The sequence below is a fragment of the Paramisgurnus dabryanus genome, chromosome 16 (genome assembly GCF_030506205.2).
Source record: "Paramisgurnus dabryanus chromosome 16, PD_genome_1.1, whole genome shotgun sequence".
Taxonomy (NCBI): domain Eukaryota; kingdom Metazoa; phylum Chordata; class Actinopteri; order Cypriniformes; family Cobitidae; genus Paramisgurnus; species Paramisgurnus dabryanus.
Window position 1 is genome coordinate 33,859,221 of NC_133352.1, and position 27,990 is coordinate 33,887,210.

The following is a 27,990-nucleotide window of genomic DNA, read 5'->3' on the forward strand; positions in this document are numbered from 1 at the left end:
CGGCACACACGTTTAAAAAATGGGTTGCTTTTATTCAAGTTCAGCTGTACATAAAACAAGTCCAAGAAACAAGATTTTTGTAAGAAACATCTGAACAGTTAAATTAAACCGTACGACTAGCTGACATGGTCAACTGCCGGTGCGGTCATAACACAATGTAAACAAACTAATGAATACATCCATACATATTCATCATCTAGAAACATGTTGACCAAACAGTCTGTTAAAATAACAAATGCACACAGAGGCTTTTCATAAATCGTGAATATCTGTGGGTGACGGCAGCCACCAAATAAATGTTCCAGAAACTGGGAGGTTCTCCCAGTTTTAACAAATCACAGTTTTTTAAACAGTTGGGAGAGGTGGGAGACAAGAGATGGATTTTGAGATAAATGAACTAAAACAGGTGACTGACAGGAGGGCAAATCTCCAGAAGATCCTTCAAGATGTCACCCGAAAACAAGACTGGATGGATAATGGATAAAGTGTGTCTTCAATACTCTGTGGCTTTTGGTATAGATGACCTGAATAAACCCTCTAAATTTGATCCAAATACTTATCTGGTGTCTTAAGTTCATCTTGTTTGTTAGGCTATCCCATAAATTTGATGCTAGGTGTCTGAATCACGTCATTTTCTGGGTCAGGTTCTGTATGAATCATGAATGAGTAGTGATATTAGGGTCAGTTTATCCCACCCATACAACCGCTCTGAGGTATACCACCCACCTCGCCCTAGACTTCCAGAGGTCTGACTTGTAGACCTTTTGGGCTGTAGTGATCTATATACTGGGAGTCTATCGGTGTTGGGTGCCAAGGAATGAGGAAAATATCTGAGAGGTGCGCGTTATCACTTAGTGGAGCGTCGAGCAGGTTCAAAGGCGGTGGGAGGGGGAGGCGGTCCCCTGCGGTCCAGCTCTTCCACATATGACATGAGGAGTTTGTGTCTTTCGTCTGGCACGCACTCCAGGACCAGATATCTTTTATCTTTCTGCAAGATTTTCTCAAGGTCCGACAAGTGCTGCTCTGACTCGTGCATCAACTTACGAGATCTAGCGACAAGAACACAACACACAAATTAGTCAGACATAATAATAATAATTTATTTTAAAAAAGTTGTATTTTTATGCCAATCAGTGCTATTGCTCATACTAAGCGTTAGGGATGCTGACAAAAAAGAAAAAAAAATTAAGTCATGTTTACTTTGCATTCACACTGGATTTATTAAAGGGGTCATGGCATGAAAATCTTGACTTCTTCCATGTTTAAGTGCTATAATTGGGTCCCCAGTGCTTCTATCAACCTAGAAAATGTGAAAAAGATCAACCCAGTAACTTAGTTTTGGTAAACCATTCTCTAAAAGCACATGAAAAAATAGGTCGTTGAAATTTGGCTCTCCTTATGATGTCATAAGGAGCTCCTATTATAATAATACCGCCCCCTTAATCTGCACTATCCAATCACAGCACTGCCATTTAGTGCAGAAAAAAGAGACAGAGAAAATGATTGACAGCACAATTGAGTTTCAACTGCAACAAACCACCATCATTGTGATCAGTGTTTGCACTTCATCCGCTCATTTGCATTTTGGCACACACCTAAAGTGTCAATTTTAACTTGCTAAAATAAATTATTTATATGATATTTTGAGCTAAAACTTCACATATGTGCTCTGGGGCACAAAAGATTTATTTGACATCTTAAAAAAAGTCTTGTGCCACGGCCCCTTTAACTCTTTACCCGCCACCAATTTTTTTTTTAAGTTGCCTGCCAGTGCCAGAATTATTTATGATTTTCACAAATGTTTAATGTCTTCCATAAATTTTTTTTTTATATAAACATAAAATATATCAAATAAAAACAGACCCTCTGCATTTAAACAAACCAAAAACATTTAATCTTATCTTTATTTATTCTCTTTTATCACCTCTCAAATATGGGTAGGTTTCTTAAAAAATTTAAACATTTGAACAAAAAGCTGAGATAATTGCATTTTTGTAAAGGACTTTTGATAGAGATCAGATTCAGAGCATTTAATGCCTTTGGATTGGTATATAACCTACTATAGTGTTTTATATGGCAGTGGTTTTCAAACTGGGGGCCGGGGCCCCCAGAGGGGCCGCGAGATGGTGCCAGGGGGCCCCAGTTCTATGAAATTTTATGAAATACATTAATTTATCATGAATTCTGTGTAATTAAACCTAAAACAGTAAGGTTACTAACCAAAAGCACTACTTTTTTGTATAATTTTAGAGTTTTAGTCACAAATTTTCTTTGGGGGGCCACAAAGGAATGCACTGTTTACAAGGGGGGCCGCAAGCTGAAAAAGTTTGGGAACCACTGTTATAAGGTGTGTTAAAGCAACTCCTACTGCATAATAGCAGAAATATGGATAGACAAAAAAATCTTATTTTCTTAATTGACTAGATAACTCTGGAAAAAAGCTTAAATGAAATAAAGGACTAAAGGCATAAGTAAAAGGTCACTACCTGATTGGTCAGCTTTTATGCTGTGTATGTTGCAATGGATTTTGCAGACCATCCAAAACAATACTATGTGGTATGCTAAACATGCTCATTGTATTTTTTTACCAGTGGAAAACTCACAAAAAGCTTATAAATGAGTCAAAACAGACCCAGGGATTCCTCTGTCATATGCACAAACAAAAATATAATCAATTCTCCTCCTCCATAAACAAATTGTGAGTCCTTCATGTTTTTAGTGCGTTTAGATGTCTTTAGTTGGTGATGCATTTTTTTTCCTTAGTTTGTAAGTGGACCAAGACCCAACTTTCAGCAGTTAGATTTAATCGAACCAAACCTGCTATATGTGAAAATACCCTATGTATAACTCATTCCACTCCAATTGTGTAACATTTGTAGACATGTGGTACTTTAAATCATAAAAAAGAGGTGTGCTCTGGTAACGAATCCCATAAATAAAGAGGGATATTGTTTATTATTTAGGGATGCTTTCCCAGACAGGTTTTAGATTAATCCAGGACTAGGCCTTAGTTGTAATTGGACATTAAGGGAGCGTGCACACCAAAGCTTTTATGCCGGCAAATGTTTTCAATTGTTTCCAACGGAAGTACAGCATTTAAAAAAAAGCTTGGCGTTTTTTCTGCCCTGTCTGGGAAACCTCCCCATAGGGATTTAAAAAAATAATAATCCTGAACTTAATAGACAGATGATTTAAAGAGACTTACTTGTAGGTGATGAACTTGGTCTCTTTCAGGAGTGTTCTGAAGTCTGCTTTGGCTGTGATGTATTTGTCTTTAATGTAGTCATCAAACTCTCTCTGTCTTTTCTATAGTGATGGCGAAGAACATTATAGTGGTCACGATTACAATAAAGACATTATGATCCCATACACACTATATATTAATTTGGTTGTCACTTCTTCTTTTAATGCTTAATCCTGTTATGTACACATCCAGTTAAGTAATTTATGGGATTGACAACCGCATTCTACAACCAAATTGTCTCCCGCAAAATGCAGGTAGTAAGAACGGCATTTACAGAAACTAGGGATGCATAACAACAATTAATCACGATTAATCTATAGCAGAATAAAAGGCTTTGTTTACATCATATATGTGTGTGAACTGTGTATAATAACTTTGTTTAGATAAATGCCCACACATGCCTGTATATATTTACGAACTGTTTACATGTGTATATACATTTGTATATTTATGTATAATTTATATTATATATAAATATTTAATATATAAATAGATATATTTTTTCTTAAAATTATACATGCATGTGTGCATATTTATATATACATAATTATTATACACAGTTCACGCACATATATGATATCGATTTGAATCGCAATTAATCATTATGCATCCCTAAAGAAACTCTGCATAGTGTGTTCATAACTAAACTTAACAACTAGTAATGAATAATGTGCTTAAACGTGCATCATGGACATGACAGGTCTCTCTTCTAAAAAAATAAATGCCTAGAAAGGGGAAAAGTCTACTGTATGCACGGTGCAGAAAGGCACGTTTGCTGACAAGTGTCGCCAGATCTTGAACTAAAAAAACAGCGAACATGAAAATCCAATAAAAACAGAAATAAATCCAAATGTATTGAGCCAAAAGCCATAAACGATTGAGCGCCAAAATGGTATGTACGTACAAAAAAGACGAGGACCTGGCAACACTGCAAGACAGCCCACTGTGGAGCAGCCTGACAAAAACGTACAATACACAACGCCAAGACGGAGATTTATTGCAAAACATAACGCTGTTAAATTATTTTGGTCAAAGCTGTGAGTGATAAGCACGCTGGGCAGCATAACGTTGCTATGGTTATTTCTGTGTCAATCATCACGTTTTCGAGAGTGAGTCTTTATCCATACAGACATGTGACGAACATTAATGCGGTTGTCACTCCCGAAAGTGTGCAGTGTGCACGAGACCTATTATTAAATTTTTTAAAAACTTTATCAAAGAGAGACATCTTACCCTGTCACTGCTGGAAAACTTAATGCATCTTGGATCTTCTTTAATGATCTTCTTTATTTCTTTCCATGTCGACATTAAAGTGATCTGATGTAGAGGATGAAAGTCAGTTAAAGACGAAGGAGACACGTTAAAAACACTTTGTTTGAAACCACTGCATACCGAGATCGTCTCGTCCAAGAGTTGGCGAAAATGCTCCTTTTTCTTCTTGGCGAGGGCCTCGATGTGCTCATTGAAGAGCCTTTCTTTCTCCTCTCGCTCCAAGAGCGAGGAAGACTCCCAGCGGTGGTCCTTCCTCAGCGTCCGACGCGTCTCCGACCAGTTGGCATCCGGTGATTTGACCTGTCACATTCACAATACACTTTTAAATCACGCACTATATTTCTGGTATTCATAAAAGGATAGAAAACATGTACTACACTGAAGAAAGATTTACATTTTTTTTAAAGTTTAATCCATTGGTGTAATTTTAAGTATGTAGGGGGAAAAAAATCAAACCATAACATAACTTTGTGTCATTTACCATGTCAGACAGGAGTGCTTTAAAATGCTGGACGGCCTCTTCTCTCTTGTGCTGCTCGCGCTCCCGATCGATCTCTTTGGTCTGTTCCGAACGGAATCTCTGCACCGCCCGCTCTCTCTCCCTAAGGCTGGCCTCGATCCGGGCCTGCTTCTCTAGTTCCTTCTCTTTGTCTGAGTTTGGGTTCTGTAGGGGTATCAAAATCAGATCTCAGAAAAGGTTCACCATAAAAAACAACACATTTAATTGGTAAAGCATGACACAAGCAATGAAAAGGTCGTGATTTGAATTAAAAATCTTTAGTGCAATGGTTGTGGGTTCGAAGCTTAGGGAACAAACCTGCTAATAAAAATTGTGAACCTTGAATGCACTGTTGCGTTGGATAAAAGCATCCATCATGTATAAATGTAAATTTATGTTAAAGGATTACTCCACTTTCATAACAAATCCTGATAATTGACCCCCACATCATTCAACATGTTTATGTCTTTCTTTTATTCAGTCGACAAGAAAATACGTTTTTTTGCAAAAAACATTCCAATATTTTTCTCCATATAGTGCACTTTAGTGGACCTCAACAGTTTACAGTTTCAATGCAGTTTAAAGGGATGATCTCAACTAAGGCATAATGGTCATAAGGGTCGAAACGATCGTCATTTTTGCTAAAAAACAAAATAATCTACTTTTAAACCACATCTGCTCCTCTTGCAGTAGCCGTTTGACACGCCAGTGCAACCTTACGTATTACGTAATCACGCCGAAAGGTCATGCATTACATATGTACAAATGCACACTTGCGGACCTTTTAAACAATAAACTGACAAAAAAGACATTAATTATTATCATTCCACATACAATAACATCGGAACGGTCCTCTTTTTTCACACTTGTAAACACTGGAGCGTAGGGCTGTAACGATTTATCGTGCAAATAAACGTTTTCTCAATGAATAAATTTGAATGAATTACGGTGAAATGCCGCCACATCCAAAAGCCAGAGGGCGCTCTTATGCAGAAACTCCAATTGTGCCACAGAAGAAGTAGCATTACAAACACTATTCCAGGAAATGCCTTAAGAATATTTATATCGCCGTTCTTCAGATTGTTTCAGGTATTTTTATGATAATAAAGAATATTTTGAATAATTTTGTTGTTGCTTTTTAAATGCACGTTATAAACAACTCCGACTCATAATGATTTTAGATTGATAAGGAATTCTTACTGACCAAACGCCATAGTAAACGCACAAGCTGCGCATGAAACACAAAATCGCAGGCTTGCGATGCAGAATCGATTTTAGACAGGCATTATTAATGAGACACGCGATATCGTTACAGCCCTACTGGAGAGGTAGATTTGCATACGTCATGCATGACCTTTTGGCGTGATCACCTAACTGTGCGTTCACACCAAACGCGGAAGAGGCCGCAAGCGCGAGTGATTTAAATGTTAAGTCAATGCAAAGACGTGAAAAGGCATCCTGCGGTGCGGTAAGCGCGTATGGCGTGGTTAGCGCGAATTGATAGATCACGCGTGAATTGAAAATTTGAAAAATGAATTTTGGCGTTTTTTTGCGTCGCGTAAACCAATCAGGAGCTTGCTCTAGCAGTGACGTGAATACAGGAAGCAAGCGAAGGCAGAAAAACTAAATAACAATGGAGGACAATCATCATCGTAATACGAGACATCTTTGTACTTTAACAGGAATTAAAAGGATCTTGTTTGGAAGAAAGTGAGTGTGGAGGTCAAACAATCTGATAAGCCCCTCCCATGCCGCAAATTTACACGTGAATGTCTCGAATGACTAGAATTTCATGCGCGAATAACGCGAGTAACCTAAAAATGTTATATAATAGCATAATAGTTTTTGTCGCCTCTGGTGTGAACACACATTAATACGTAAGATCCCGCTAACGCGTCACCTGGATAGTGGAAGATGAGAAATTTTGGTTAAAAAGTACTTATTTTTTGCCGATAATCAATTCACTAGATGCAGACCCTTATAAGACCCTTATGCATTGGTTGGGATCGTTTAGAGTCCTTTGAAGCTGCATTGAAACCGCAAACTGTTGAGGTCCACAAATTAATTTCTTCTTGACTGAACAAAGAAAGACATCAACATCTTGGATGACACGGGGGTCAGTAAATTATCAGATTTTTATGAAAGTGGAATATTCCTTCAATAAACTCTTTCAGATATGTAAATGCAAGTCTACCTTAACCATAAACAAGTGTTTGTCATCATGCGTTCATCTTTTACCTATTCTCTCACAGTATTAATCTTCTTGCACGTTCCTGTAGCTCAATTGGTATAGCACCGAGTTAGCAATGCAAAGGTCATGGGTTCGAATCCCAGGAAACACACATACTGATAAGAAAAGTGTATAAAACTTAATACATTGTAAGTCACTTTGGATAAAAGCGTCTGCCAAATGCATAAATGTAACACATTTCTCAGCTTGTTCTTATTTCATTAAGAGCTTTTATATACTCTCCTGGGTTTAGTCTATAAACAGCACCGTATTAGTTTTAAAAATATAGTGTTAAGCGTGGCAGCTTCATAAACCTTGGCCAGGCGCTCTACGTAGTTCTTGAAAAGTTCCTCCCGGACTGCTGAGGTCTCCACGGCTTTGTAGCGAGGGTCCGTTTCCATCTTCTCCTTCACTTTGCTCCAGCGCTGCTGGCCATCCACATGATAATCTGACAGCAGTTCAAAGAAGTCCTGCTTGACCTGAGTAAAAATAGCACAACATTACCCGATTAAGCACCGTAGAATTGACTTCCATGATATTCTTCCTTCCAACTATGGAAGTGAATGCTGCTTCTGATCGGTTTGGTTACAAACATCCCTCAAAATATCTTCCTTCGTGTTCATTAGAACACAGAAATTCATACAGGTTTGCAACAACATGAGAGTGAGTAAATGATGACAGAACTGTAATTTTTGGGTGAACTATCCCTTTAAAACCATGTTACTGTTACCATGTTATCCAAAAATATTTACATATCATCAAATCTGGGTATTTTATCACGGCTTAGAACGCGTTTCAATCAATCAGAATGAAGAACCAGAACTGCCTGTTTTATCAAATAAATTTTAAAACATTATTGTGTTGTTAAAAATTAATTTGCACTTGTTTTATTTGCAGTAAGCCTATTTAAAATATGAATCTTTTTTGTTTATTTAAAAACAAATCCTATTGCAATTTTCAGTAAATAAATGCTAAAAACATTATTTTTATTAGGAATTTGGCAGAAAAGTTTTATAGTAGTTGAAAGAATGATTTTTTTAACTTAAACACATACCTATAAAACAGTCTTGAAATTGTCTCTTAATCTTTTTTTGCGACTGTATATGTGACTATAATGTAACTTTTCAAAGGTACTACCGTTGAATATTAATTAGGGATGCTCCGATCGCCGCAGATTGTTATCGGTCAATCATAGCATTACATTACTTGATTGGTACTCGCCAAATTTGCCAATCTCATGTACAGATCTTTCGGTTTACTTTTGTCATCATAGGGCTCATGATCCATTTTTACTAGGGATGCACCGAATATTCGGCCACCGAAAATTTTCGGCCGAAAATGGCCCAAAATAGCATTTTCGGCTTTTGGCCGAAAGACTTTTATCACCGAAACAATACGGCCGAAATGTTGTGATGACGCAAACAGAAACCGCGACCTGCACGTGCTTGTCTGAAGCAAAATGTATGCAGTGTGTATGTATTAATAACCGCAAAAAGGCGCTAAAGTACGCACAGAGGCATATGCGGTTGTGTGATCATCACAGTGAGTACGCCCTTCAAAGATCAGAACTCTTGATGTGTAAACTTTAGAGAGAGTCGCGCAAATGTGTCTCATACTGTATAGTCCATTAAAATACATGTGCAGAATAAAGCAATGAAAAACAACGTAACGTTTTTATGCTGCGCTGTTTGGGATTCGCCTTCGTTCTCTGTGTGCGCGCGCGTTTAAGTGCCCTCAATAGTGCACACACGAGTGAGACGCAAACAAGAGAACGTAAAATCTTTCTGTTATTGACAGGGCACATATAAACAAAATTATCTCCAAAGTATTCTTTTTCTAATAAAAACATTTGTTTATGTCTTAAGTGTATGTATAGATTAACTTACAGTCATAAACCAGTCTCTGCTTATTTAAAGAGACAGTAACCTCAATTAACCTACTTAAGTCTAACAAAGAGACAAATAGCTCTAAAAATAATAATATATTTAATTTATACAATAAAGACAGTGTTATGACTCATTTAATTCGATTTCTGTACCTAATGCTAATGTTAGCCCTTATTAATGTGCAGCTTTGTTCTTTTTTATAAATGTTTGTAATTTCTTTATTTGTTATTAGATTTTCCCCACCCCCTTTTTGCTGATCCGAAAAATAATCCAATCCGTGCCTCAAAAACTGTAATGTGATCTGAACCGTAAGTTTTGTGATCTGTCACACACCCCTAGTAAAGTTAGTACACAGTGATAGCCATAAATGCCTTTGTACTAATAATTGGCATAATAATTTATTTCGGCGTTTCGGTTTTTCGACCTTGGTTTCCTCATTTTCGGTTTTCGGCCAAGAATTTTCATTTCGGTGCATCCCTAATTTTTACGAAGTGCAAATTTTTTTTACAACCCGATGCTCATGTGCGACCTGCAAATTTGTATTTCTCTCTCAGAGAAATCTGCCTTTACAGAGATAAGTGTATTTTTCTATGAGGCGCGCTCCGGTCCTAACAGTGCGAGGCGTCTTCATATCCCCATCATACAGTGTATACAACACATATCTATCGCGGACATTACATCTTCAAATGTAATAAAAACTGAAGTTTTTTTTATTTTCAAGCGCTTTAACATTTTGCCAACTTTATTTTACTTGTAGCTGCTCTCGTCCGCGTACACACAACAAGCGCAAAAGACACAGCCTTTCATTCAGCGCGACAGAGCAAAGATCTCTCTCGTTTCTTGAAGCTACAATAACCTAATTAATTTATCAATAATATTTAAGAGAAATCATTCTCTGCTCTTGACTGAAGAACTGTTGTACTTTATAAGGATCAGTGTATATTTTATTTATACAGTGAAGATTGTGACATGTTTTATTTTCATTTCTTTACACAGACATAAGCCTTTTTAAAGGCATATTTAATTGCTCTGTGTAGAAGAAATATTTGTTGTGCTTATTTATTTGATTCTCTATTATCTTGGCTTGAAGAATCAGTATCGGGCATTGGTATCAGCCGATCATGACAACAAGAAATCGGTACTCGGTATCGGCTGAAAAAATCTTGATCGGGGCATCCCTAAATATAGCAAAGACAAAGTCTAAGCCTTAAAATCCACCGTTACACCTTTTTACTTTAAATTTTTTCTGCTCAAAATGACACCTATGTAGTTTGGTTTTTCCATTCCTCATTCATCTACAGGGGTACTCCCAGGTGTACCTTCAGCCACTTTAGTGAAGCGAAAGGCATGTCACAATGCATTGATTTTCTGTTATTCTGCATTGATACTATCATGTTTGGAAAGGTGGTCAAGATGTTTTAAACAGTAATTGGTGTGCCGTAAGCTGCAAAAGGTTGAGAACCCCTGCTCTAAAGTATCCTGTGATGCCATCTCAGTCAGTGTTTTTCCCAAAGCCAGTAGTTAATCAGTATCAGCCTTGACCAAAGCAAAAGCTTGAAAAGCCACTAAAACAACACCTAATCAAGTTTAATATAGTTTGATAATCGTGGAATTAGAAGGGCATCCTCTGGTGAACCCCACTGTGTGAACACTCCCTCCTAACCTATGGCTCCCCCCGCACAGGTGACATTTCACTGGCATTAATGTTTGATGCCTGACCTTTAGATGCCAAAGGCAATCAGCCCAGACTTAACCTCAGCCATTGAGACACTGAATGTGTGGACACATTACAACTCATAAGCAACTTACAAACTCTCCCTCGCTCTCTCAGAGGCACTGTTTGTGTATTCAACTGTGCAAATATGCATTGCATAAAAACACTGCTGCAAAACACTGTCAAAGTAACCAGAAGACATGCATGTGATGGGTGGGTGGTCTACAGGTTAATTGTGTTTCTGTTGTACTAAATGTCAGGTAAATAAGGGCCTGCTTCTGGAAAGCTTAATAAGACTGACATCTGAGCTAAAGGTGGATAAAGATCTTGCAGAGCTCAACAATAAGAGCTGTACAATGACGCACAAGCAGCGTGAGAGAGTTAAGGGTGAGTGCTGCGGGTGTCATATATTTTCAATAATTTACGTGTGTTTTATGCTCTTAAACATAAATCTACTAATGTGGCATTCACACCAGATGCGGAAGAGGTGGCTTCACGAGTGATTTACATGTTAAGTCAATGCAAAGATGCGAAAAGGCATCCTGCGGCACAGTACATGCGTATGGCACAGTGCAAATAGCACGTTAACCAATCAGAGTTTGCTCTAGTAGTGACGTGATTACAGGGAGCGAGCGGAGTCACTGAAGCGAATTTCCACGTGAATGTATTAAATGACTACAATTTCACACGTGGCTTTCATGCGCGAATGAAGCAAGTAAACTCTAAATGTTCAAGCGCCCAACTACATGCGAATAGCGCGTTTTTGCCGCCTTTACCGCGGCTGGTGTGAACATATAGTACACTATTATTTTGAATTAAAGGTGCAATGTGTAACTTTTAAAATGATCTCTTGACATAAATGCAATATAATCTACATAACTATATTATCAGTGGTGCATAAAGACCTTACATAATGAACTGTATTGTTTTTATTACCTTAGAATGAGACTTTTTTATGTACATGCACCGCAGGAAGTCACTATTTCGCGCAAAGCCACTTTTTTTAGAGCAGGTTTTTTCTCCAAGTTGTCTCAGACAATGACGTGTTTGTCTTGTGGCGGCTACTTTAGCTTTACTATGTGTTTAGAAAAGGAGGGGTGAGCTGTGGACTGAGCCGTAGTCGTTGCAATTCACAGTCTCACCACAAGAAGCCGCTAAAAATCTACACAGTGTACCTTTAAATATGGTAGCATGGTAAAACACAAAAATTTGTTGGCATTTATTGTATTTGTGGCAAAAAAGGAAAATAAACTGTTGATACCTGAGGTTCTGGTTAACAATATTTCCTTTTTGTCATCTTACCTTGTCTCCACGATTCTTTGAGTTGTCTTTCTCCTTCTTCCGGAGGGCCGTCATAAATTCGAAAAAAATGGCTTCTCTGTCTTTCATCTTCTCGACGCCCTTAAAGCGTGAATCCCTTGCATGTTTAGCAGCAAACTCACTAAATGTTGTTCTGTTAGAACGAAATGAGAAGGTGTTTGTTTGTAGATGATTAAAGCCATTTTTTGATTTGCACATAACATCATTGAAAGTAAACAGACACACAACGTTAAAGGAATATTCCACTTTTATTTTAAAAATCCTGATAATTTACTCCAGCCTGCATGATATATCGAAAATTCCCGCCACTATGCTAACAGGATATGCAATATTCATATCGCTGAGAGTTGCAATAACTTTTTTTTTTTTTACGTGTCTATCATTTGTGTGTTGTATGCTTAGATTGTCCAAATTAGACCAATCAGAAGGGGCTTTACTAAATACCCAGCAAGTAGGTCTTATGTGTCATTAGGGTTGTAACGGTATACCGGTATGACGGTATACCATGATATTAACATGCACGATTATCATACCGTAAACATTTGCTTAATACCGGTTTTGGAAAAAATTATAATAAAGGAAATCTCATCTGTGCTTCTGCGCATATATACTTCATTTCACATGACTGCTAGACACCACTCATATAGCTTTTCTCTGTACAGCAGAGAAAATTTCATGGCCAAAGAACACAAAATCTAACCTCTATCCCCCGCTGAGAAAAAGTTAAAATCTGCATTATGGGAATACTTTGGGTATCCCAAAAATGAGCATGTGTTGTCCTTAAAGATGGATATCCAGTTTGCAAGAAATGTGGATGAAGAGTGGCTGCAAAAGGAGAAAATACGTCGAACATGTGCTACCATATCCGCAAACACATCCCTCTGTGCAGATAAATGTGTGTTTTGTTTATAATTTAAAGCAGTATTATTTCCGTGATGCAGAGGGAATCCCAAAATCCAGTCATGAAAATCGGCCATAAATAAGAAACGGATGTGTGTTTAATTTTCAGCCAATCTGTTTTCGGACACAAAGCTGTTATATAAATGCACCCGTCTTCAGAAAAGTCTTGATGGCATTTTCTTGTCGTTTAATCTCAGTATAATGCCTGATAAAGTGTTGTTTATATGCGCACATGTCTGTTTTGTTTACATGTGAATGCTGGGAACCTCTTGCTCTCCGTCTCGTTCTCTTAAAACACTAAAGCACATTTAAGCGCATATAATCAGCACATTCCGCGGCGCGGATGGTGCGGAACGCGCGGAAGCCGCGGGGCGTTCCGCACGTTCCGCGCGAATTGAGCGTTGCCGCGGGAAACGCGCAAGTTCAAAAATCTGAACTTTGGCGGAATTCTGCGCCGCGTTAACCAATCAGCAGCTTGCTGTAGTAGTGACGTGATTACAGGAAGCGAGCGGAGTGGTGTAGTCTCCGCGGAGTCGCAGAAGCCCCTCCCATGACTAGAATTTCACCCGCGGCTTTCACGCGAGAATGAAGCGAGTGAACTCAAATGTTCAAGTGTCCAACTACGCGCGAATAGCGCGTTTTTGCCGCCTCTTCCGTGGCTGGTGTGAACCCACAGTTACAAGTCAATTTTAAGCTGATTATACATAGGCGAAATCTATAGAGAAATAACTTATTTCTTATTTTGTTCAAATGAGTGATGCAGCTTTATTTTCTTCTTTTTTTTTCAAAAGTTTTTTTTGATATATCTGTTTTCATTCATTTAAGGGTCATTATAGCTGATGATTATAATACTAATAATAATTTTATAACATATACCGTGAAACTGCGAACACCGTGATAGTTTCTGAGACGATTATCATACCGCAAAAATTTCATACCGTTACAACCCTATGTGGCATTCACACCAGACGCAGAAGAGGCGGCAAGCGCGAGTGATTTACATGTTAAGTCAATGCAAAGACGCGAATAGGCATCCTTCGGCGCGGTACACGCGAAAGGGAGCGGTGCGAATGAGATTGGCTGCGGAAAACGTGCAAGTTGAAAAATCTAAACTTTGGCGCAAATATTTCAGTATCATAATTATATATCCAAATAATTTGTTTAAAATAGATAATAAAATAGCATTTCTCTAAGGAAATGATATATCGATATATAACAATCATCATTTTTGCAAAAGCAAATATAATAATATATATTCATACTTTTTTTACTTGCACTAGCACTAGTGTGGTGCGCCAGCATGACCTGACGTATTACGTAATCACAAAGGTCACGCGTTACATTATGTGAAATGCAGGACCATTTTAAACCATAAACTGACACAAAGACATTAATTAGTATCATTCCACATACAACAACGTCTGCACACTCCTCTTTATCCACACTTGTAAACACTAAAGCGGTAGTTTCACATACATCATGCAAGACCTTTCAATGTGATTATGTAATACGTAAGGTCACGTTGGCGCGTCAAATGGCTAGTGCAAGACGAGAAGTTGTGGTTACTTTTTTTGTGTGAAAATGACAATCGTTTCGCTAGATAAGACTCTTATGCCTCAGTTGGGATTGTTTAGAGCTCTTTGAAACTGCATTGAAACTGTGAACGGTTAAGGTCCAATATAGTCCACTATATGGAGAAAAATCCAGGTATGTTTTCTTCAAAAAACTTAAAGGTGACATAGAATGATTGAACGGGGTATTTATCCTTGTTCTGTGATGTGACATGTAGACAAAAAATTTATTTGGGTCTGTAATGCCTTAGAAGCTTCCTAAAAACCTCTCTCAGATAGCTCTATTAGGGTGGGGGATTTTAAACAAGTGGTTTTGCACCTATTTGGCTCCCCCTACTGGCTTAACTTGCAATCTCATTACTGATTGGCTGGCTTTGATTCCCCTCTAAAAATGTAGCCAATTATTTTAAAGTGGAGGGTCAGTGAGATGCCTGTGATGTCATAAGCATCAGTTTTTCAGATTGGGCCGTTTTCTGGCTGACATTTCTAAAAGAGGAATTTCTATGAGACTGAGATGTTTAGCATGTCTAGCACTTTTTGTATGTTCGTGAATGCGGGTAGACTACCATTATTCAACAAAGACAAGGTAAAAATGGTTTTTCATTCTCTGCCCCCTTTACTTTCTTCTCAACTGAACAAAGAAAGACAAACATCTTAGATGTCTGGGGTGAGTAAATTATCAGAATTATTTTTTTATAAAAGTGGATTAATCCTTTAAGAAACTGCTGACAAAAAATGTAAACTTATCCCATCAACAAAATTAGACTTATCCCAAAGATCATAGTGGACCAAAGCCCAATTTACATGTGCACAGAGTAACGTACCACCGTACCCATCCTTAAAATTGTAACAATTGGTCTGCTAGAATCCCTCCCTCAGGTAAAAAAAAAATGTGCGATATATAGCCCGCTTACACGTTGGAAAAATAAAAAATGGACCAAGTTAAGCAATATTTAACAACTCAGGCTGTCAAAAAAGTTGCTGTCTATTTGCCAATACTGTGGGTTAAACCAGTAACAAGCCCGTCGAAACTGCCTACTAGCGGTACACAAAAGTAAACAGATGCGTAGTCTACGGTGTACGTCCGATGCAAAAGTATAAATCAGCCTTAACATATAATTTACCTGACATTGAGCTTAGCTTCCTCCATCATTTTCCTGAAGTCATCTTTCACCTGCATGATTTTATTTTTCTTCTCCTTACGCTCCTCCTCAGCGCGGGTCTTCACGTATTGATCAAACACCTGCGGAGGAGACGGCGGGCACATGATGATACAAAACAGAGCTGTGGGATGAGTGGGTCACAGTGGGCTGATGTGAAGTATATACTGCTGTTCTTTGGACATTTTCACGTGGGTGACTTTAAATATATAACTAGACTTAATGAATATACACTTTATAAACATGGACTCTGTTCCAAACCATAGTGAGCAACCTACTTAGACATTTTCGCCACACGCTTGACACAGGCTCTTCCAAATACACGGCATATTTTGCTGCCTTGCGGATAACCCTGTTCGGGCCAAACCAATCCCAGAATGCATTGCGCTGAGCTTTGTAAAAACTGTTTATCCAAGATGGCAAGACAAGAATTGAATAGTACTGAAAAGTATTAATAAAAAACACGTACAATTAAAATGTTTCATGTGTTTTTTTACATGTGTCATGTACATAACATCAAATGCTTATTGGGATTCCCACAGTATTTAACCAAATGCTAAAGTGAATTTTTTTAACTTTAACAAATAATATCACTAAACGTAAGGATCTTGTGAGGATTGGTATATGTATGACCAAGCTTGAGTGACAACTAAAACTCATGCGGGGAGCAGACCTACATGGCCCCTTTTATTTAAATAAAAAACAGGACAGCTAAATAAAGTGTGTTTGTTTGTATGTGTACCTGCTTTCTCTCTTTAGGATTCAGCAGCAGATAGCGTGGATCAAAAACTATCTTATGAAGCTCCTTCTCCCAGGTAGAAAACGCCGAGACCTTGGTAAAAGACGAGAGACAGAGATGAGAAATAAGTCATGGAGCCATATCAACCCCCCTCCTTTCTCTTAATTAGGGCCATTATAATGAGAAGAGCGTTCGGTAGGTGGGCTCCTCTGAGCTTGTTCCCTTCCCGCAGTGCTAGAGTCAGGGTGTGTAAGCCCAGCGCTTTTCATCCTGAATCCTACCGTCCCTAATAAATGACACACACGCGACAGGTGGTCCTCAGCTTGCTTTTTGCTGCCTCCATCTCTTTCTTTTCCCACCACATTAATTGGAGCGACGAGAGGGGTGTAATTATACGAGGGCGATCATCGGATCTTTTTCTGGAGAGACGGTCGCGTTTGCGTACGACGAAGATGAAGAGGAGGGAAACGGGTCTTGCCTTGATGATGAGACCGTTTGACTGTAAACGTGTCTTTCATCTTTGGCATAGGATGGTGAGGCAAAGGGCAGATACCTCTTGATGGGATCTCTGTCACCTAATCGACACAAGCGTTTATTCATATTTCATATTCGAAACATCAAATCTAGATGTGAGACTCTACTGATTAGCGTGCCTATGATCACCTGAAAATGTCAGGTGAGTATTTTAATGAGGACTGAAGCTTTAAGCAAACGATGGGTTTAACCTTTCAGACCAGGAAATAAATAAAGAAATCGCCCCCTGTGTTATTCACGCCCAGCCGAACCTCATGGTTGTTGTCCGCCACATGGTTTAAAGGTGCAATGTGTCATTCTTAGAAGGATCTCTTTACAGAAATGCAAAATAATATACAAAACTATATTCTTAGATGTGTTTTTTTATGAACTGTTATGTTTTTATTAACTTAAAATGAGATGTTTTTATCTACATACACCGAGGGTCCACTTACATGGAAGTCGCCATTTTGTGCCGGCATGTTTGTACAGAAGCCGTTTACAGACAAACATTTTTACTAAGTTGTCTCAGACGAAGACATACACGTGGCGGCTACCATAGCTTCTCAATGCGTGAGCAGTGTACTGAGCCGTTGGTTGCAATTCACAACCTCACCACTAGATGCCGCTAAAATTTACACACTTAACCTTTAAGATGTACAAATAGGTTGATTTGTGTGAAACGTTAAACGTGTTAAAGGTTTGGACACACTTATGCTTTCACAATACAGTGTAGGAATTATGCAGTGATAAAAAATATCAAATAAAAACACTATTATACGTTTTGCATCTTAACTTCCTAAAATCCATTCTGGGATGCTTTTTAAACAGTATTGAAGGAGTTCCCATACTTGTGTAACACTTCTTATGCAGGGCACTAGTAGTTTTCCCTCTGATCTTACTTAAATTTAAAACAAAAAATGTAACAAATAAATATGGGCTTTGTAAAAAAAAAATGTTTAACACAAATAATATTTATCTACAAAATTTTTTTCAAGTATTTAAGCATTAGCCTTTAGATAAAAAGGTCATCAAGAAAGTCCAAACTTTTAAACTAGTTCAGTGGTTCTCAAACTTTTCAGCGTGCGGCCCCCTTTGTGTACAGTGCATTCCTTCGGGGCCCCCCAAAGAACAATTATTACAAAAAACTGTTCGAAAATATATAAACATATTAAATTATACAAAGTAGTGCTGTTGGTTAGTAGCCTTATTTTTAGATTTCATAACACAGAATTCATAATAAATTAATGTATTTTATAAAATGTCATAAAATTGGCCCCCCCTGGCACCATCTCACGGCCCCCAGTTTGAGAACCACTGAACTAGTTTATACAACATTATAAAAAAGCAAAACTTTGTCTATTTGAGTCTTATATGTTTATGTATTTGTGTTTTACCCCTCGTTCAAGCAGCATGTCTTTAAACTGATTCATCCGGGCCTCCTGAGGAACCACGGCTCTCTCGCGTGCTGCCTTTAGCTCCGCCTCCATGGCTGCCTCCTTTTCTGTGTCCAAATCCTTTTCCTCTATTCTAATGTAAGCAATTGAACACAAACAACCAATCAGCAAGAGGTATAAGATGATGTCACTTCACTTCATGTTTTTGAGTGATATGAATACTAAAAATTTTTAAATTAATATTTACTTGTTTACATGTACTTATTGTGAACGATTCAATAGTTCAATAGTAAATCTATTTATAAACTATTATGCACATTATTATTTAAAGAGAAAAAACTTTTGTCTTAAATGTAATAACTTGCTTCACTTGAAAGTCTTTTATTTTCATCTAATAGACAAAATCTTTAACCGAAACAGAGTTTAATTTACACGACAACAGCGTTTGGGGTCCTGAAATCGTAAACTTATGATGATAGGTTTCAAAGTGCACATTTTTTGGGAACGACGCCTTGTCTCAGTGTAAACTACATAACGACAAAACTGTGATAACGGTGATGTCATGCGCTTGTGTTAATTCAGTCTATAGACATGCGCAAAACATCAATTGCGGCCTGTGTTTGTGCAGCTGTATTTAGTTTATTTACGTTTTTCCAGCTAAGTTAACAAAATTTTGCCGCTTTAAAGTCCAGGGTCACTTGCAGTAATAAATCGACCTTATCGTATGTCTAAACAAAACTGCCTGATGCTTTTGCTGAATGTTTGTATTCTATGAATGCATAAAGCTAGAAGTAAAGTTCTGTTATACACATACACAAGGGTCCGTTTAACTGCGCAAATTTCATCATCAATATAATATGTACGCTTTGTATGCACCCCACTGGATTTATTGAATCAAGTGTACTTTGTACACATCAGAGAGAGGAAAATGTTTTATGTAGCCCAGGAGATGCAATGCATTTTGTGGCAATGTGTATGCGTCAAACACCGGAGGCAAATAAATGGTGTTTTGCGTTTCTTCACAAAGTACAATCGCCATGTGCTGGCCTGAGATGTGTAAAACAATGTTTTAGTCGTGGTAGCGTGTCTGTGTAAACGTTAGGAGTGTAACCATACATTGATATGGATCATCTACGCATTTCCACTAAAGCGTGCATTTTTGTTTATTTTTATCTGCTAGCGACAGCTAATGAACGCAATGCAGCAACAAAAGCAGTTTTAGCAGCAAAAACACAGCAAAACAGACAAGCGTGTTTAGCACTGCAGGTTAGGGATGCGGGATAATTTGCATGTGATTGTCATTTCCCATCTCGTCAGTGATGCCGGTTCCATGAATAGAAATTAATCGCCATCAGCTGCTTTCAGATAGAGTGGCATTTACTACACAAAGCCATAGTTTGCTGACATATTGCATTAATTATCGCAGACTATGGCTTTGTGTCGTAAATGGTGCTCCATCTGAATATCAGGTGATGCGCACGATATCGCATGCAAAATATGGCGCATCCCTACTGCAGGTGATATTCTCCATGCAAAACGCATGTTGATCAGTTGATTTTTTTTAAAGAAAAATCTTTCAGAAGAGACCACTGCAGCACTTCTTTGACTGTTAGATCTGATGTTGTGTGATAGATCAACTGTTTAAGTTCAACAGCTTTATTTTTATATTAATTTATTTTTCAATTTAAAGGTGCAGTGTGTAAATTTTAGCGGCATCTAGTGGTGAGGTTGCGAATTGCAACCAATAGCTCAGTCCACTGCTCACCCCTCGCTTTTGAAACGCATAGAGAAGCTACGATACCTGGCACCGGACAAACATGTCATCTTCTGGGACAACTTAGTAAAAATGTTTGTCCATTAAGAGCTTCTGTAGAAACATGGTGGCACAAAATGGCGACTTCCATGTAAGGGGACCCTCAGTATGTAGATAAAAAACGTTTCATTGTAAGGTAATAAAAACATAATAGTTCATTACGAAAGGTCTTTATACACCTCTGATAATATAGTGTTGTATATTATTTTGCATTTCTGTCAAGAGATCTTTCTAAAAATTACATACTGCACCTTTAATTAAATTTTTTCTAAAACTACCTCAGTGATTGTTACTATTGTTACATTTTGGCACAATATACTGAAAGACTTTGACTGTTGCAATCATAAGCTTGAATTTATGTGACATTTTGCCTCTCATTCATTTTTCTTTAGTTTAAAAAAGTGTATTTTTGTTAGTTTGTTGTTGTAAATGTTCCAATTGGGACATAGATTTTTAAAGAGTTTAATTAATTATTCATGTTATATATTTTGGTTGCATTTGTAAGTAAAAATGTAACTGCTTAACTAGGCTTGCAATAGGAAAATGTAGACAAATGAATCATATCGGATCGTAATCGCATCGAAAAAGTGTTTGATGCTTCGGCAAAAAATTAAAAATACAATAAAAACCGCACCACTGGTGGAGAAAATTGATAATGTATGCATCGTAATGAACTATCCAATTTACAGCCCTAGTAAACGTGACCTTTTTCAACAAAAACAATTCTTTTTTTAACTGCATCATTGTCGTGTTAATGTAGCCTCAGTCTACTGGTATAAGTAGCTCAATGAATTTCCAGTTTAGCATTATGACATGAGCAAAATTCTCACTTTCTTCTCTTGGCCTTGTTGGGTTCATCTTCAGGTATATTTTCAGCTAAAACAGGCTCTGGCTCCTCTTTAGCCAACACTGTGCCCCAGAAAACACAAACACGCAACAGATGGTTTAGACAGTAATACAGACTTTTGACATGGATAGAGACAGCTGACACAAATGTTAACAAGTCTTACTGTAGCACAGCACACCTAAATCAACTATAACTATTAGCATCTAAACAGGTGCGATAAAGTGTAAAGCAAAAGTCCTAATGTAATCCATAACAAAAGTATTTCTCAAGAAAAAAAATGGGAGGGTATGCAACAGGAACCCTGGGGTTCTACAGAGATGACCTTTACCTGGTTGTCTGTAGCTGTTATCCAGGCCTTTTTTGTGTGGTGGTTCCTGTATGGCTTTATCGACATCAGCACGACCCACCAGCTCCTCCGGCCGCTCCCACATGGACAGACGTGTGGTGGGGTTATAATAAAAGACTCGCTCATCGCCCGTCCACACCACACACCTATCACAAACATTCAAATTCAAAACAGTCCATCATCTGCCAATTAATCATTAATACCACAAAAAGTCTGTAAATATCAACTCCACATGATAGTTGTCACTGCAGTGGTAAATAATGTACACTACGATTAATCGATTTCCCTATAACAAAACAACAATTACACCGATAGTGTATGAATGAATGGTTGCGTACCATGGTGTGCCAGGGATGGGGGTTGTTGCCACAGGCTTTGCTTTTATCGCTGCTTTCTGTTGGTCTGTCATCTCGATGTCTTTCAGCTCCTAAGAATAATACACAGATGAGGTTTGAACTTATTTACATCTTGAAAATAAAAAAAACTAGGCATGTTATAACCTCTTTCTGTTCTTTAGGAGGTTCAATTTTTGGGCTTCCATCTTCCATGTCCATGATGTCAGCATCGATCATGTCCATCATTGGGTCTTTGATCTTCTCATTCTCTTTTTCTGTTATAGAAACATGGAGATTAATGTCTGAAAGTGCCTTTCAACATGTACGTGCAGTTCAACATAACTTATATAAAGACTATTGATGGTCATGACTTTGCATACCTATAAAGGCAATTCAATCTGTACTGTATGTGCAGCTCGGCGTAATTTATATAAACGGAGGTTGCATTTGAGAATAAAGGTACAGGTATAACATAATTTATCATTTACACAGAACAACGTTAGCCTTTGCATGTAGCTACCCTCCTAGTATCGTGACCCTGACCGCAATCGGTTCTTAATTCTAGACAAGCATTGTTTTGGTGCCACTTAAGAAGCACTTTTCAGGGTTCAGAACAGGTGCTTTGGGTGTCGTAAAGAAAGAATTGATTCGACATTTTTAACCAGACTGCCTTGGTGGAAAAGGGGCATTAGTCTCTAACCTGTTTTTTTAAGTTCTTCAGGTTTCTCCCAGGTGGTCTCCTGTGTGTGTTTGTTGTAATAGTAGGACTTTCCATCTGGGGTTCTGAACTCAGTCCAGTCGGATGTGCCCAAACCTCCAGGCAATCCTGGGGGTCCGGCTGCCAACGTCATCTGATGGGGCATCATAGGAACTAAGGGTGGTGCCATGCCAGGGAGCATACCTTGATATTACACACACAAAAACATGTTTAAAACATGAATCTCTGCTACAATCAGAAATTTATTTGCATTCTTATATTATATAACGAAATAAAGCAAAGTTAGAGGAATATGTTTGAAAAATAAAAAGTAATTGAGTTGCTACTAATAGAAAACGTTAGGTTTAGTACAGTAAAAAGTCAACTTTAACGGGACTTTAAATAAATATATAAGAAAACAAAGAGAAGTATTAAAGGGGCCATGGCATGAAAATCTGACTTTTCCATGTTTAAGTGCTATAATTGGGTCCCCAGTGCTTCTATCCTAGAAAATGTGAAAAAGATCAACCCGGTAACTTAGTTTCGGTAAACCATTCTCTGCAGGCATGTGAAAAAATAGGTTGTTGAAATTTTGCTCTCCTTTTGATGTCATAAGGAGCTCTTATTATAATAATACCGCCCTCTTAATCTGCACTATCCAACCACAGCACTGCCATTTAGTGCAGGGAGAGAGAGAGAGAGAGAGAGACAGAGAAAATAATTCACAGCACAATAAAGTTTCAATTTCAACAAACCACCATCATTGTGATCAGTGTTTGCACTTCATCCGCTCATTTGCATTTTAAAGGACAATTTCAACATGCTATTATAAATTATTTATATGGTATTTTGAGCTAAAACTTCACATATGTGCTCTGGGGACACCAAAGATTTATTTGACATCTTAAAAAAGTCTTGTGACATGGCCCCTTTAAAAGTGAAAATAATACAACAACAATGCATGCAATGAGAGTACCACAATATTACAAGAATATTACAAAAAAATAAACAAATACCACAACAACAGTGTAAATCTGATCTAGGGTATCAGTGTCTAGAGCTTTTTTGTAATTGTTAAAGCTTTATAAGCTTCAAATGTCCTGCTTATTCTAACACCACATTATTAAGTCAAAACAAAAGATAAGCTGATATGATGTTGTTAAAAGTAACAGATTAAGTCATTGTAATCTTTTATTTGTATGGTGGACACAGAGGGGGCTCTCATTTAATTAACTGTATAAAAAATGCACAACATTTACTAACATGCCGTAATGGGGAGGGAATTACCGTTTTTGGTAGGAGAGATAGTCTTTACATAGGGACAGCTTACTATCTGCATCATTGCTACACCTGAAAGAGCGTATAGGCAAGCACAAAGTGTTGGAAAAGAGACAAAGCCACTTTCACACATGAAACCCGTTAAAATGCAGTAAAATTGCAGTAAAACTGCATTTCATTTACCAACAATTATCATCATAAATTACAGGGTTATAAACAAAAACAATGTCGCAAATGCTAAGTAATGTTAAAGCTTGCGACATTTTAAACTGGCAAATAAGCAAAGCTCATTTACCAGAATTTCAACAATGGGTACTGTTTAAGCAAAACCTTTAAACAGTAAAAAAAAAAAAAAGGTGGGAGGATGCATGTGTGAAAGTGCCTCGGCACACGTCATCTACTGCATCTATGTGTAAAAAGAGCAAATACAATTTTTTAGGGAAAAAATACATCTCTAAGATAATCCTGCACTGCTAACTGATCTAAGAACAGCTTGCGATTGATACAGAGTTAAAATAACATTTGCTTTTGTTGGATTGTTGGCAACAAGTGCACATAAAAATGGCAGATTACTGCCATCTATGGAACACAGAACGTCAATTTTGCAAAAGAAAAATATTATGTGCATTTATCATTTCAATATAATAAAGCCTGCTTACTAAATCTCCTAATTGTATGATTGAATAAAATGTTAGTTTTTTGTCATACAAAAACAAAGATGAAAAATATAGGCACCTTTGGATTCTCTTTTCAAACTACATGCTCTAAATAGCAAGGAAAAAGACAAGGATTTATAACCAGACCAGGAAACAGAGGCGAGAAAGGCAGTGGCATTCAAAGCCAGAAGAATTAATAATGGGGTTCAGAGGTCAAACTTACCAGGCAGTGGAATGGGCATCCCGGGCAGAGGCACTCTGAAGGGAGGCACCATGACGGGAGGGAATCCTTGCATTGTAGCTGCAGACTGTGGCACAGTATGGGGCAATGCCACCGACAGGGGTGGCGGTCCTGTTGTCATGGCGACCGTCACTGTTGGGGGATTGACAGCTGCTAATGGGGCTGACATGGCACAATGGGTCGTGGTCACAGCGGACGACATCTCCACGACTTCTGGGGCTACAGGTTAAACAATGAAGACAGGCATGATGAAAATTATTTCACCCACATGAATGACAAAGATGTGGCCAAACATTTCTTCTAATCTGCATGCGTAGACATGCATGAGAAATTAACCTGTCGCAGGTGTCGGAAGGAGGGGAGGAGCTGAAGTAATGCTGGGGGAGGAGGTGGCGATCATAACTGTGGGAGGAGTCTGAGAGCTGTGTGAGGTGGCATTGCTGCTTGTTGCAGTTGGGATGCTGGGTGATGAACCGGGTCCAGTGTTACCCCCGCCCGCTGCTGCTGCCGCCGCCGCCGCTGCCTGGCTCAGCATTAGTGGACCCAGCTCTGCCTGCTGGATCACCTTCACGCCTTCAGGTTTTGTCCACGCTGACTCCCGTGTACGTGCGTTATAGTAATACACCTGAATAAAGAACGAGTGCACAGTACAGAGACTGCTGAAACATTTAGCACAATTAACTGCAAAAAACACAAACATGCCCCACTGTCTGACAACAATAATCCATTGCATTTATGGAGGAATTCAATCAATCAATCAATCAATCATATAGGGGCGGTTTCCCGGACAGGGATTAGACTAGTCCTAGACTAAAATAAATCTAAAATCTAAAAATACATCACTTCCCTTTGTTTTGCCTCAAAATGCACACAAGTAATGTTTTAAGTGAGGCATGTTTATTAAACTAGTTATATTTCCTAATTAAACTAAGGCCTAGTTCTGGCTTAAAATAATCCCAGTCCGGGAAACCACCCCATAATGTATTACATGCTAATCTCATATCCTAAATTTTACTATTGACTTATTTTTGGTTATAAAAACATGCTACTACTAGGCACTACAAAGCTATCGGGTGGATATTTTGTATAATTTTGATTTTACAACCAAAAAAACAATCAAAAATAGTAATGCACCTTTTGATATAAGGGTTAGGGACAAAAACCATTTAGCAAGATGAGAATTTTTTTTTAAACTAGTTTTAAAAGCATGCATCAGGTTTTTATTTCAATGCACAAGTGTATTTATGTTAATTTTATGCAATAAAAAATTACATTTGCACCATTTTTATGAAAGTTAAGACTGAATGGACCTGAAAATGTCAAATGGTGTAACCGCCAATTGCGCCAAAGAATGTGAAATATTTTATCAACCTTGATGGCATGTAAGCATAATCATAAAAAAATCATTTTAAAATATCGTTTTATTTTATTAGTTATTTCTAAATGTAAATTTGAACGCATTGTTTGTAATATTTGTCCTGAAATTTACCGAAAACAGCTCTGTTTTCTAAATAATCTTTGACAAATGATATAAAAATTTATGTAACAAAAAATCATATTACACTAAACTAGATGATTATATTTTGTTCCACATTTTTATGAATATATTTTAATAATAATAAAAAAAATACTAGTTACACAAATTGACACAGATTGGTTATACCACATTGACATTTGCTATTATCCCCCAAATATTCTTTCAAAATGAAATAAAACCAGAAATTTTATACTTGGTCCTCAAAAAAGAGAATGCAAGTAATCTGCAAATTTAACTTGAAATTTTAACCCTTTTACATTTAATTTATCCATACAGACACAAAATAATTAATGTCACGTCATTGACCCATAAACTGCCTTCGTTGTAAAGTTAGATGCCTTCACCAAACAATGCTTTTATAGTCATACCTTTCCTTCTGGACTCTTGTTCTCCACCCAGATCTCTTCTGTAGAGGACAGCGAAGGTGGAGCAGGAGAAGCTGCAGGGGGAATTCCTGGTGGGAAAATCATGCCAGGTGGAGGTGGCATGGATCCCGTTGGTGGGGGCATGAATTGGGCTCTCTTAATAGAAAAAACAAGAGTGATTATGTTAAAATTACAATAAAACACAATTATGGAAGGACTCATGCCTCGTGCTTGGCTTTTCAATTAGCACAAAGTTGTGAAATTTATCATTTTAACATTAAGGGGCAGTTTCCCGGACAGGGTTTAGATTAATCCAGGACTAGGTCTTAGTTATTTTAGACATTTAAGTAGTTTTTACAAACAAACTATACTGGTGTGCATCTAGAGACAAAACAATGGCACAGATGCATGTTAAAATATGTCAAAGTGTTTTTAAATTAAAGCTGCTCAAATATGCATTTTAATCTGGGACTAGGATAAACTTTGTCCAAAAAACCAGCCCAAACTGTTAAGAACAAATGACCATCCATACCTGTAAAGGTGGGGCACCCATGGGCGGAGGCACACTGGGATCATAAGGAATTCGTCCAAAAGGGGGTTGGGCAGAAGGTGGAGGACCCCTCATCATGGCAAAAGGAGGCACAGGGGTGCTCAGTAACGGCTGTCTGCGGGACGCTGGGTTAGCAGGAGGAGGAGCAGTGGAAGGGAAATGTAGTGCTGGCTGCTGAGCCATGCTGATGGGTGAAAAATATTCTGTCTTAAAAACCAACTATAAACAGTAAAAAAGCTTTACATGTGGAATCCGAATTGAACAGAATAAAATGATTAGAGAATAATACTGTATACATTGATTGTAAGCAATGTTAAACAGTTGATACTGAAGGATTAGTCACGTGTACATGAAAAATGTGTTTCTTTCTATAGTTATGTATTTGCATTTAAATGTTTAATATTTTATATTTCTGTTTATACGTTTAGTTCCAAACAATATCTGAACACAACAGCTGCTTCACAAACACAGGCCAAAACACAGTTCGTTGTATTCTTTTGAATTATGCTCACTTAAAACCATTTGTTGATTTAATGAAAACGTACAGAAATACAAATACATGCCATGCATATAAATCTTGGGTTAGTTTCTAATAGTTGGGCTGAAAGGTAAAACAATATTGTCAACAGTTCAGTCATATGCTGTTATTGTGTTTACATTGTCAAAGAACTGATCGACCAGTCGAGGCTTTAAAACACTGAAACCAGTAAACTGGTTAAAGCCGCCGAGTGCAGTATTAATAAATAAGCGAAGTGTAGTTATAACTGCTTACTAGATTTACCCAAAATTTGAAATATAACCTAAAATCCGCACCTGTTAGCGACAAGGCCAATGCTCTCTGTCTCTGTGTGCTCCGCCATCGCTGAAAAACAACAAAAGT

At 37.8% G+C, this 27,990-nt stretch overlaps 1 protein-coding gene across 3 annotated transcripts; it reads right to left on the reverse strand.

The window, feature by feature from the left end:
* Positions 1 to 11: 11 nt before the first annotated feature.
* On the reverse strand, positions 12 to 27,983 carry tcerg1a (transcription elongation regulator 1a (CA150)). Of its 3 annotated transcripts, XM_065241952.1 has the most exons (21): positions 27,924 to 27,983; positions 27,093 to 27,294; positions 26,564 to 26,716; positions 24,995 to 25,283; positions 24,641 to 24,877; positions 23,771 to 23,833; positions 22,487 to 22,687; positions 21,952 to 22,061; positions 21,790 to 21,878; positions 21,434 to 21,597; positions 21,089 to 21,167; positions 18,446 to 18,578; positions 16,539 to 16,628; positions 15,761 to 15,879; positions 12,148 to 12,298; positions 7,560 to 7,724; positions 4,998 to 5,180; positions 4,637 to 4,816; positions 4,478 to 4,561; positions 3,206 to 3,306; positions 12 to 1,049 (listed from the first exon to the last, which is right to left on the reverse strand). In XM_065241952.1, exons 1-21 carry the CDS (start codon positions 27,968 to 27,970, stop codon positions 848 to 850), a joined length of 3,042 nt encoding a protein of 1,013 aa, XP_065098024.1. In that variant the 5' UTR covers positions 27,971 to 27,983; the 3' UTR covers positions 12 to 847. The 3 variants fall into 3 exon arrangements, with proteins under 3 accessions (XP_065098024.1, XP_065098031.1, XP_065098015.1); XM_065241959.1 differs by lacking the exon at positions 23,771 to 23,833; XM_065241943.1 differs by having other exon boundaries at positions 4,478 to 4,816.
* Positions 27,984 to 27,990: the final 7 nt, after the last annotated feature.